At 32.0% G+C, this 11,485-nt stretch overlaps 2 protein-coding genes across 3 annotated transcripts; both read left to right on the top strand.

Moving 5' to 3' along the window:
- Positions 1-356: 356 nt before the first annotated feature.
- LOC107953703 (ribosome biogenesis regulatory protein homolog) lies at positions 357-3,217 on the top strand. The gene is made up of 8 exons (XM_016889089.2): positions 357-600; positions 943-1,093; positions 1,282-1,333; positions 1,443-1,571; positions 1,790-1,907; positions 2,428-2,611; positions 2,708-2,821; positions 2,922-3,217. The coding sequence occupies exons 1-8, from the start codon at positions 506-508 to the stop codon at positions 3,081-3,083; spliced, it is 1,005 nt and encodes a 334-aa protein (XP_016744578.1). The 5' UTR covers positions 357-505; the 3' UTR covers positions 3,084-3,217.
- Positions 3,218-6,149: 2,932 nt separating this feature from the next.
- On the top strand, positions 6,150-8,381 carry LOC107953704 (adenine nucleotide transporter BT1, chloroplastic/mitochondrial). Of its 2 annotated transcripts, XM_016889090.2 has the most exons (4): positions 6,150-6,511; positions 6,731-7,335; positions 7,529-7,690; positions 7,780-8,381. In XM_016889090.2, the coding sequence occupies exons 2-4, from the start codon at positions 6,775-6,777 to the stop codon at positions 8,248-8,250; spliced, it is 1,194 nt and encodes a 397-aa protein (XP_016744579.1). In that variant the 5' UTR covers positions 6,150-6,511; positions 6,731-6,774; the 3' UTR covers positions 8,251-8,381. The 2 variants fall into 2 exon arrangements, with proteins under 2 accessions (XP_016744579.1, XP_040953059.1); XM_041097125.1 differs by having other exon boundaries at positions 6,233-7,335.
- The last annotated feature ends 3,104 nt before the right edge of the window (positions 8,382-11,485 follow it).

Raw genomic sequence — 11,485 nt, 5'->3', positions numbered from 1 at the left:
TATAGACATAAAAAAACATAAACGAAATAGAACTCTATTTCTAATTACTATTAGAATTTAAAGTACATTAAACATTATCTTAATCTTGATAGAAATCCACTTAATAATAAAATATTCATAACAGATTTAATATAATATAGGTTTTGTTATAATATTATTGATGTTTTTCTCTAAAAAAAAGTATAAATTTTAATATTATTTGAAAATACACTTTAAATTTAACATTTCATTTCTATTCCATAACATGCATTACGTATTTGAAGGTTAAGTTCCAAACGAGCTGGCTCCCAATCGAAATTTAGGCCCAAAATACATTGAAAATATTTTGGGCCAGAGATTTAGGTGTTCTATTTTTGAAAGAAATAACGAAGTAGTACACACTGTTGTTTAGAGACGTAAATGGGCGCAGTCCTCGCCTGGCTTTGCCCTCTCCTTATTAGGTTTTAAGAAGCCGAACTAATAGCCTTGCTTAGCAGCAAGCACTCCATACCAACGCCAGCTGAAGATGGAGACGGAGAACCAGAACCCTTTTCAACTTGATGTGGGAAATCTCCTCGCTTTTAACCCTTTTCACAACTTTCCTTCCCTCCCCACTTCCAGGTTTGCCCCTTTTGTTCCTTCATAATAATTATTGTTTTCGTAGTAGTTTGCCTCAGTTTGATTTTTTAGATGATCTGTTATATGGATATTTTTCGTCTTTCTCTTTGGGGTATTTTTTTTTATTGGAATCATGAGAAATTTCTTGGGGGCAAAGGTGATTTGGAGCTCTTAAATAAATTGAATAGCCATGCACTATGATACTTATTTCCTTCAAACTTGGTTAAGATAGTTTTTTTTTCTTCAAAGCATGAACTGCAGGTTTTTATTTTGCTTATTTGATCTGTAAAAGATGTGGAATTTTGTTCCTGTATTGATCTATTGATTGCCGCTCTATATGTTTAGGGATGAACTAGTTAAGGAATGTTTACAAGAGGGTACCAAGTTGGTTCAAGCGGTTGCTGATAGTCTGTTTAATTTACCTTCAACCGAAGATGTAGATGGGCCCCTTGTTAAGCTGCCTCCTCCAACTACAAAACTTCCAAGGGAGAAGCATGTAAGCCTGACCTTTTACTTAATTTTCTTGAAAGTTGGATTTTATATTAGTGTATATAAGCAATGCTTTATGTGGTTGTGTTTCTTAATTCTTTTTATACTAGTACTGCCAAGCATATTGGCGCTCTCGAAAGTCTAGTTGATAAGCTGCCATGAGAACTGAAATGCTTTATTTGCTTGTCTTTTCAGCTTCCAAAGCCTAAACCTCCTACAAAGTGGGAGGAGTTTGCTAAAAAGAAAGGTAATCCGTTTCACCTATTGTACTTACATGGTTCTTTTAGAGTGCAATCTCATTTTCTATTGTCTGAAGATTACCTGCTTTTGCCTTTTCCTTTTGGAATATCTTGTAGGTATAAAGAAACGTAAAAAGGACAAAGTTGTATGGGATGAACAGACTGGTGCATGGAAACGTCGCTTTGGTTATGATCGTGTCAATGATGATAAAGACATACCCATCATTGAGGCCAAGATGACTGATGGTGAGTATCGAATGGACTTTTTTCCTTATAGAAGATGCACTAATGTTATATATATTTGACTTTTTAATTACTACAAACACAGCATAAATGCTTTTGCAGGAAATAAATATATTACACATCAAGTGATAGATAGACCTTTACTTCATTAGTTTACAAGCATCTAATAGAACATATTGGACATGTTTGATTGTGTTGACCATGATTGTTGTTTTTTCCAGAGCCAGGAGAGGATCCTTTTGCTAAAAGACAAGATGATAAAAAGAAACGGGTTGAGAAGCAAGAGAAGAATCGCCTCCAGAACTTGAAACAAGCTGCAAAACTTGGTGCTTTGCCAAGGTTTTACCCATTCTTTGAATATATGTAGAAATTGACATTGCTATTTTCTAGAAGTAGAGATCTTTTGCTCCTTTTTTTGGTCAATATCTTAATCATATTCGACACATATTGGTATAAATAACCCTCTTCTTATCTTATTCACGCAATGCTATTAGTCCTATTCCAACCTGCAATTCCCATTCTTTGATGGCATTCCCTTGGACCCTAATATTTATGTCATTTTAGCAGTTTAAAGGTTAGCCTATGATTTTACAGATCATGCTTATGGGTGTCGATGGTTGCTGGAATTAAACTTCGATCTCTTTTCTATAAGCATCATTTTCATCCAAACTTCGTAGTTCTTCATGAGGAAGTTTGGACACTTTAATAAGCTGGCATTAAATAAAATAGATCTTTGGTTGAGTCTTCCAATTGTTGCCAGACTCCTTGCTATCATTTTATATCACTATTTCTGGTTTAAGAATTTGGCTATGTGTTATGTTTTTCTTAAGTTGATTTTACTTTAAATGGTTTGCTGCAGCCATGTTCAGCTTGCTGCTACGGCTTTGCCCATAACAGGAACCCAAGCTCCACCTAAGAAAGTAACCAAAGATGAATTGGGGAATGTAGCTGGGATGGCTGCTACATCTACAGCCAGTGGTGGGAAATTCGATAGGAAATTGCCAGGAGAAAAGCCTGCTAAAAAGCAAGGAAAGCATCGCAAGGTTTGAAATCTTGGGCCTCTTGACCTGTGTTTCAATGTAAATATTTCTCATAAACTACATTAACATGCTCTAATATTTTCCTGTTCTTTTGTTCAGTTCTTACCGGTTGTTGAAGGGTCGGGGATATGCTCAAGGGAGAAGGAGCAAACTGAGAATGTTCTAAACAAGCTAATCTCTAAGCATTCACATGAGATACTCAACGTTGACAAGGTAGGTTTGAGCCATGTATTTTGGTCGATTTGGTTGTAAACTCAATTTGTTGATAATCTGAGCCTTATTATTTTGGGGTTTTTTTTCCTTCTGAAATCAGGCTGTTACAATGTATAATGTGAAAAAAGAGAAGAAAGCTAGAAATAGAAAGAATCAAGAAGGGAGGTCATCATCAACCTCAAACAAGTTGAAACCCAAAAAGCAACTTCATAAGAAGGGTGCAAAGAAAGGACCAGGATCTTCAAAGAAAGGCAAGGCCTAATAAAATTATTAGGTTCTAACATTCTGGTAAAAGCTTGTAGAGATTTGGGATATCTTGTTAACAAGAGAGTTATTTGTACCAAAGGTTCTATTTGTTGAGACAGGTTTAAATTATTACATTATTTGATCTGCTTATATTTGTTCAAGGAGGTTTAGATAGAAAACGAAAGGGTCTGTTTGAAAAATGGGTTGGAGCATAGTTGTTTTGTTTCGGCTCCTTCTGTTTTATCATTACCAATAGGATAATTATTCTGTACCCCCACAAAACCTCAGCCTCATACCGCTCCATATTTATCTGATTATTGAGTTGACTCCCGTCGGATTCAAGTAAACAACCTCTAAAACTAGAATCAAACTCTCTTCATCACTGCTAATATACTTTTTTACCAAGGTTTCTACAAAGATCTAATTCACCAATCATACATAAGACCATACATGCCGTAAAATGGCCCTTTCACATTATTATTATTATTATTATTATTATTAGGCTTAATTTATTATTTAGCCCCTGAATTTAATTTTTAGGCATAATGGCAAAAAAGCCATTAGCATTTACACCTTTGTTCGAATTGACCTTATTCTTTAAAATTCAAATTAACCATTTAAACTCATTTGATTTATATGTATATATATATTTATAAATTTACATAATTTTTTATTCACTCACTTTGTGAATGAGGCTTGGGGCAGCTGGTAGCCAAACCCCATCTACAAACACCTTTATCTTCACCATTAGAGACACGACTGATCTTTGAGATGCTAAGACACTGCCCAACCATCCACAGGTAACACGGTTCCCCGCCGTGTAACCGTTGGACTGTGGTGCGGCAACTGCATTTAATGGCGAGCTAAACAGGGGGGTTTTAAACCATAACTTAAAGGGCAGAGAGAGCCCAGATATTAAGATATGGCTCTAAAATTTGAGAGATGTAGAGGTCCCCTCAGTCAGCAAGATATAAATTTTTATCTGAATCTTGTGGCAACAAATGCAGCATCTCTTCTCGTCAGAATCTAAGTAGAATACACACAAATTAGCCACTCACTTCCCTCAATATATAAACCATTGGGTGTTAATACTCTAGTATTCAACCCAATGAAAACGAAATAAGTTGTCAATAAAAGAGAGTGAAAACGATACGTGTGGGGATGTATGAGAACAAAATAAATAAACAAATAAATAAATAAAACGTTTCTTTTTTTTTTTTTCCAGAGAGAAATAAAATGTTTCTCAATAAACTATATTCGGTAGAAGAAATTGTAAAACAGAACCAAAGGAAATTATTTTTATTGCATAATATTTACCATATCCAAATCTTGATTTTTATGTTTATTTTTAATCTGATCTTCGAATTAAAAAACTAATTCACATTTAAAAAGATAAGAGACTTATAATTAGACGTATTTATAACCTATTTTTGTATTAGTTTTTAATGTTTTTTTACTCAATAATTTGAATTAAGCGTTTAACAAACCACTGCTTGCAAATTATTTTTCAATGTTATAATTAAGCTTTAATGGTTAAATGTGGATTAAAATTTGTTATTATGTTGTATTCCTATTTGGAAGGAAGGAAATTACTATTTCTTAAAAAAAAAATTGATATATTAATCATTTACCATTATTGACTGGGTATGTGTTTCTATCATTTATTAAAAAGTAATTGTATGTAATTATTCTAAGACATTCGATGTTTCGTAACTATATTGACATTAATCAAATAAACCTTTAATAAATGAAAATAAATTTCTCCCATAAGGATATGAAATGTAAATATAATAATAATAATAATTGAATATTTCTTAAATGTCAACATAATTTATTTACAAATAAACATAAATTTCTTAAAGTTGGATATCCTAAGCTTTACTCTACAATTTTGTACTAAACTAAAGAGATTTTTGAAAGCTATTGAGCTCTATCCTTCTTGCTATATGTATATTTTATTCATTCAATTATTTTTCATAACTAAAAATGTCTCTAAACTAAATTAATTAATAAATGCCAGATGAAAGATATAAAATATAATGTCTAAGCTACCACATACTACAACGCATATGCATTCTCTAATCCATTTCTCTCTTCTTGTTAATGCAGACTAGACTCGATTTAAAAAGTTATTTGATAAATCATATAATAAATTTTTGAGCAAAATTCATAATTAACGTTAAATTGAAGTGATAGATTATAAATCCTGATGATCGCTCCACTTCAATTCTTAGTCTCTATATCTATATCCTACGTTTGTTTAATTAAAATATTTTCTTTTCTATTTTTAAATTGTCCTGGGATTGAAAGTGAGATCAAAGGGGTTAAACCATTGACCACAGATTTGATGAATTTGTAAAAGAAATAAAATAAAAACCCAATAAAATAATTAGACCTTAAAATTTAATTTCGATATCCCAATTTACAACCATATTTGATATAATGGTTAAAGTTTACAATGAGTCCTTGTATTATATTAAAAGAAAATCATTATGCGTTTGAAAAGATGACATTTCAAATATGGACCAAACTACAAATAATTTAAACACAACAATTATGTAAAAAAACAATTTGAGGTAAAAGTAAAATCAATTTCTTACATCTATTTATTCCTCAAAATTGTTCTTTAACCTATTAATTTAATTTAATATTTGATTTAATATCACGTCAGCCACTATTAACTTATGTCATTCCATTGATAACAAATTTGACATTAAAATGTCAACTTTTTCAAATATATAAAAACTAAAATATTCCTTTTAATAAGGGAGAGGCTAAAATGAATTTTACAATAAGATATGAGTACTTCGCCTGGTCTCCATGAATTTTTTTTTATATCTTTTAAAATTTTAAATTAGTAAAAATAAAATTACACTTTAATTCCTTAAAAATAATAAAAATTTGATTTAACATTTTAAAAATTATAAAAATATAAGCTATTAAGATAGTGAAATTATATTTTTACTATTGTAAAAGTTATAATTTAAATTTGAACCCTAAATTTTTTTTTTTATTTCACCCTTGAGTTTTGGTAAACTTTTAACTTGATATTAATATTTTGAGTTTAGGAATTAAGAAAAATGAAGGCTCGATAAAGGCAAGAAAAGTAAAGAGCCAATAAGAAAATAATAAAAAGAAAATAAAAAATCCAAGGGCCACCGCCCACCGCCCTAGATTCATTCCTCCTCTTCACACTAATTTTTTTCTCGTACAGGAGACAGTGATCATACCCTCCAACTCAATTCTCATTTAAATTCTTTCCTTTGAATCAATTTATTTGGCATATAATAATACTTTGAGAGTAAGATATTTCCTTTCTTAATAAAATTGACGTAGCACAGCTGTTCTGAAATTCTGACCGTTCAATTAACCCAAAAAAGAGAAAGAAATTGTGAAGGATGTTTCCACTTGCAGCAAAGGAACCCCACCTTTTCACAGCAAATGGTAGGCCGACCCTCAACTCTCTACTCTTTCGTTCATCAGCGCCATTGCACAACTCTTTCTTCTCCTCTCTCTCTCTCTTTGGCCCATCTCTTGGCTTTGGAGAGACTGAGAGGAGAGAATCTCAATTACCCTTTCTTCATGCATCTATTCTTTCTTGTATTCCTCTGAATTTTCTTCGTTTTGTCTTATTAACCAATTTTATCCAACATCCATTTCCAGTTGCAGAAAACCCATTTCATATTCAAGTGTTTTAGAAGGATTAAATGGCTGAAAAAAGTTTCCCACTTCTTCAACATGGCTACAAAGATGTGGTTTTTAGTGATTCAGGTGTCAAGATTGTTGAATGTTCTTTTTCTCTTAAGAGAGTTAGTTTGAAAGCAAATGGGTTTTTTGCTAGTGTTAATCAAGCTGGAATGGGTTTTGCCATCTCACCAAACCCTCAAATTCCACTCCAGAGTACTGCAAAGTTCCATTTTGCCAGTCTTGTTTCAATCTCTGAGCCCGGGTATCTGGTTTTGGATGATGAACTTGAGATTGCTGAGAGGTTAGTGGAGAAGAAGAAGAAGAAGAAGAGTGGGTTTAAGTTTAGAATTAAGATTGGGAATGCGTCATTAAGGAAGTTGATGAGTGGGGCAGTCGCAGGTGCGGTATCAAGGACTGCAGTGGCTCCATTGGAGACCATTAAAACGCATTTGATGGTGGGAAGTTGTGGGAATTCCATGGCTGAAGTGTTTGATAACATCACCATGAGTGAGGGATGGAAAGGCTTGTTTAGAGGCAATTTAGTAAATGTCATTCGAGTGGCTCCAAGCAAGGCTATCGAGGTATGTAGTTAGGCACTTCATTTATTGTCCTTACACTTTTGTTAATTGTTCACCATGCCTTAGGACGCCAGTTATCCTTCATTCACTGATCTTTTGTGTGTGTGTGTGGGTGGGTGCATTTTAGTCTTTGAAGGATTAGTAGTTTTCTATGTTCATCATCAATTTCTATCTTGTTTCATATTCCATTGCACAGTTATTTGCATACGGGACAGTCAAGAAACAGTTGACGCCTGAACATGGGGAACATCCCAAACTCCCTCTGCCAGCCTCATTCATTGCCGGTGCTGTTGCCGGAGTTAGCTCGACATTGTTGACGTACCCTCTCGAGTTGCTCAAAACTCGTTTAACTGTCAATGTAAGCATGAACTTTGGTGAAGAACTAATGAACTAATTCTTCATTGAAGCATCTATCTTGACCTGTTATAGCTTTGCTTTGATTTGCAGGAAGATTACAAGAACCTATTCGACGCGGTTACGAAAATTGTACAGGCTGAAGGACCGGGAGGACTATACAAAGGCCTCACTCCAAGTGTGATGGGGGTGGTTCCTTATGCTGCCTCTAATTATTTTGCTTATGATACACTAAGAAATGCTTATAAAAAAGCTTTTAAGAAAGAGGAAATTGGGAATGTTATGACTCTTCTAATAGGATCAGCGGCCGGTGCGATCTCGAGCACGGCAACTTACCCTCTCGAGGTGGCTCGGAAGCAGATGCAGGCTGGTGCTATTAATGGAAGACAATGCCACAACATGATTCAAGCATTGACAAGCATAGTTGAGAAAGAGGGGATGGCAGGGCTTTATAGAGGGTTGGGACCAAGCTGCATGAAATTGGTCCCTGCAGCTGGGATTTCATTCATGTGTTATGAGGCATGCAAGAGGATATTAGCAGAGAGCGAAGAAAAAACTGTGTGAATGATATCCTTGAAAACCAGAAATCCTTTCTTTCAAAGCCAAGATTAATCCTTTTAGATTTTAGCATTTTGTGGTGCAAATACATCTATCTATATATATATATAAATAAGATGAATTTTTTTTTCTTTAAATTGGCATTCAAAGAATTGTTCCTATATCTCAGGCCATTCCAGTTTAAATGGCGAAAGACCGATGGTAATTACAGGGTTCATAGTGGTCTAACATCCTCCTATATGGTTTGGAAACATTCTGCAAGCCATCTGATATCAAAGCTGCTGACTCCTCAACTAAAACATGTCAGCTAGGTTAAATCATAATTACAGCTTTCAGTAACTAATATTCATGAAATTTGAAAAGTTACTTCATTTTATCTCTTCTCTACTTCAAAAGTTAGTCACTCTATTTCTATTGGTTAGAATTTAGTCATTTATTTTTGTTAAATTATTATATCTATACTTTTTTAAATGATAATATAATGGTTAAATTTTAATTTTAATCTCTTTGCTTTTTGAAATTATATAATAGTTAAACTTTAGTTTTGATCTTTATATTTGCTAAAATTTGAGTGTTAATTTTGAAATTATTTGGTACCTCAATTTTGATGATATCGTCAGTTATTGATGTGAAATTTTAAGAACTGATATCATTGTTAAAATTTTTTATTAAATTTAGGTTCATTACGACATCATTTTATTACATAGATATAAGTATTTTTTAATTTCTAAACACACTAATAAATTTAATAAAATAATTTTAACAGTATTAACAAATAGATTTACAATTTTAAATTTGAAAAATAAACAGATTAAATTTCTAAAAGCATGAAAATTTAATTCCAATTATATGAATAGTACAAAAACTTAGAGTATATTACAATATTAAAATTTTTACTAAAAATTTTAATATTTAACTTTAGGTGAGGTGTGGGTGGAAACCAAATTAGTAACTACATATAAAAGGAAGGTCAACGGACCCTATGCCTAAAGCACTTATTTTTTTTATATTTTGAAAAATGATTAAATTCTAGTTTTGGGCCTCCTATTATACCTAAAATTGATATTTAATTTTTAGTCTGATTTGGTTATTATATTTTTATAATATTATTAATTAGCTCCAATATTTAATATAGTTAAATTTTTAATTAAAATATGACATAGTTATATGTAATTTTAATTGTTTAAGAGTGATATTACAATACGATGATCAACTTTTAAATTTGGCCCTTAAACTATGTTGAAACTTGAATTTTAATCAATATATTTAATTTGACATAATTTGATCCTTATACTTTTATAATGTCATTAATTAGTGTAAATAATTAATATTATTTTTATTTTTGCATGACAACAAAGTGATTTTTTTCTAATTTCAAAATATCATACTAGAGAATTTAACAGAAGAATTTCATTGGTGGTAACAACTAGATAAAAAAATTAAATCTAAAAAATAGAGTGAGTAAATTTCAAATCTCAAAGTATATAGGGATTTGGGGCATAGTTTAACAATAAAAATTTTACTTTTATCTTTAATTTGATACTATCACATAATCAACCCAAAGATTGAAATTTGTTAATTCCTTATATATAAATTTTCAAATTATGAATTGATAGGTCAACAATTTTATAATAAGATTTGGCAACGTTAGCATTTGGATTAATTTTTTAATGTTTGGAAAACCAAATCTGACAAAATTAAAGTAGAAGGAAGAACATTAAATTTTTGTAAAGTAAATGAGTGGATGCTAGTGGATGAAGCATTGAACTCGTGGGGCATGAGTGACGAGCATATGGTCTTCAACCATTTCAATCTCACTCGACCACCATCGAAGCCTCCTTTTGAAACAACAGTGCCCAGTAACTTGTTGCACTAAACCTCGTTACTTGCATGCAATCAACTGAAAGCGCAACATGTTTTTAATCTTATCGTGCATTCTCTGCTTAGAAGATGGAAAATTGTTATTTTATCAAAGCCCTAATCGTTTTTGGTACCCAAAAGAAGTCCCACTATTTGAGATACATAGGAGGTCATATAACATGCCCAAATTAATTAGAAGATATTTATTAATTGGCTTTGAAAGTTGATGAACCAACCCTTCCCAATAACCTGAAACATCCTTTGGAACCTCACTCATAGTACTTCAATTGGATTGAACATTGTAGTTGAGTGTTTGATGGATGAGGTGGGAACTGGACTTCGTTAATTGAATCTGACGACCAACCAAATAAAGCTATTTTAATACACTATTTCGAAGTTAAATAATATAGTAATACTTCAAAATTTATGATATAAAGCACAATCAAAAGAGTAAACAAAAATCCCATGTTCACTGAAATTCGTCGAAACTTTACTGTGTAGCACAGGCACCATTCTTCAGTCTTAGGTACTACACGGCCTCCTTTTGGCAGGCTTGACCATTGATTAAAATGAAAAAAGGAAAATATTCTGAACTTGGTAACCACACCAAGTCTTAATTTTTAGGATTTTCTTTCAGGATTAGTCCTCAGAATTTTAGATGATAGGTGACTAATGGATAAGATTTCTTGTGTGTAGCTTGTTAGGTCCCTCTAACCAAGCAACGTTTCAACAACACCCATGTAGTAATTTCTAAGCTTTAGACTTGAGATCTGTCCTAGTTGCTGATGCCTAATGGTATGGCTTATATTTATGACTTTCATGTTTTCTCTACGTTATTCCTTAGTGTGACATTTTTCCCAGTATAGCTTAACTTTCAACCAAGCGTTTATGCCATTTTCTTTTATGTGTATTTTTTTAAAGCTTTATTTCCTATGTATTAGGGTCCTTGTACTTAGGGCGTGCATAATTTGATTTAGCCGATTCAATCGAATTATTTTGATTAATCGGTCGTTCATGGTATCTAATTCGATCGGTCACCGTATTTAATTCAGCTGGAAATTAGTTAAGATTTTTTTTTTTGAAATTTCAATTAACAGTTAATTCGATTCAAAATCGGATAATTAATTTGAATCAAATTAACTGCTTAACTAAAATTATTAATAATAAAATATTATAGGCCCAATATATGTAAATCCAAAATATAAAAATTAAAGAATAGACTTAAAATTAATTGAATTTATACAAATTATTATAATGAGCTTAACATCACAATAGATTTATATATTTTTAAACTAAAAAAGAGTAAAAAGTTTAAAAGAACGAAGCCTTAAATTTTTTCCCCATCATCAAACTCAAAAGAAAGTCTAGGTGGACGCCACTT

The sequence above is a fragment of the Gossypium hirsutum genome, chromosome D07 (genome assembly GCF_007990345.1).
Source record: "Gossypium hirsutum isolate 1008001.06 chromosome D07, Gossypium_hirsutum_v2.1, whole genome shotgun sequence".
NCBI lineage: Eukaryota > Viridiplantae > Streptophyta > Magnoliopsida > Malvales > Malvaceae > Gossypium > Gossypium hirsutum.
The sequence above is the reverse complement of the archived record's forward strand: the minus strand, read 5'-3'. Positions and strand labels throughout refer to the sequence as shown.

Coding starts and splice junctions, on each gene's coding strand:
- LOC107953704 (XM_016889090.2), top strand. CDS start 6,775: ATGGCTGAAAAAAGTTTCCCACTTCTTCAACATGGCTACAAAGATGTG. Junction 7,336..7,528: donor CTCCAAGCAAGGCTATCGAG/GTATGTAGTTAG, acceptor TCCATTGCACAG/TTATTTGCATACGGGACAGT. Junction 7,691..7,779: donor AAACTCGTTTAACTGTCAAT/GTAAGCATGAAC, acceptor TTTGATTTGCAG/GAAGATTACAAGAACCTATT.
- LOC107953703 (XM_016889089.2), top strand. CDS start 506: ATGGAGACGGAGAACCAGAACCCTTTTCAACTTGATGTGGGAAATCTC. Junction 1,334..1,442: donor GGAGTTTGCTAAAAAGAAAG/GTAATCCGTTTC, acceptor AATATCTTGTAG/GTATAAAGAAACGTAAAAAG. Junction 2,612..2,707: donor AGCAAGGAAAGCATCGCAAG/GTTTGAAATCTT, acceptor TCTTTTGTTCAG/TTCTTACCGGTTGTTGAAGG.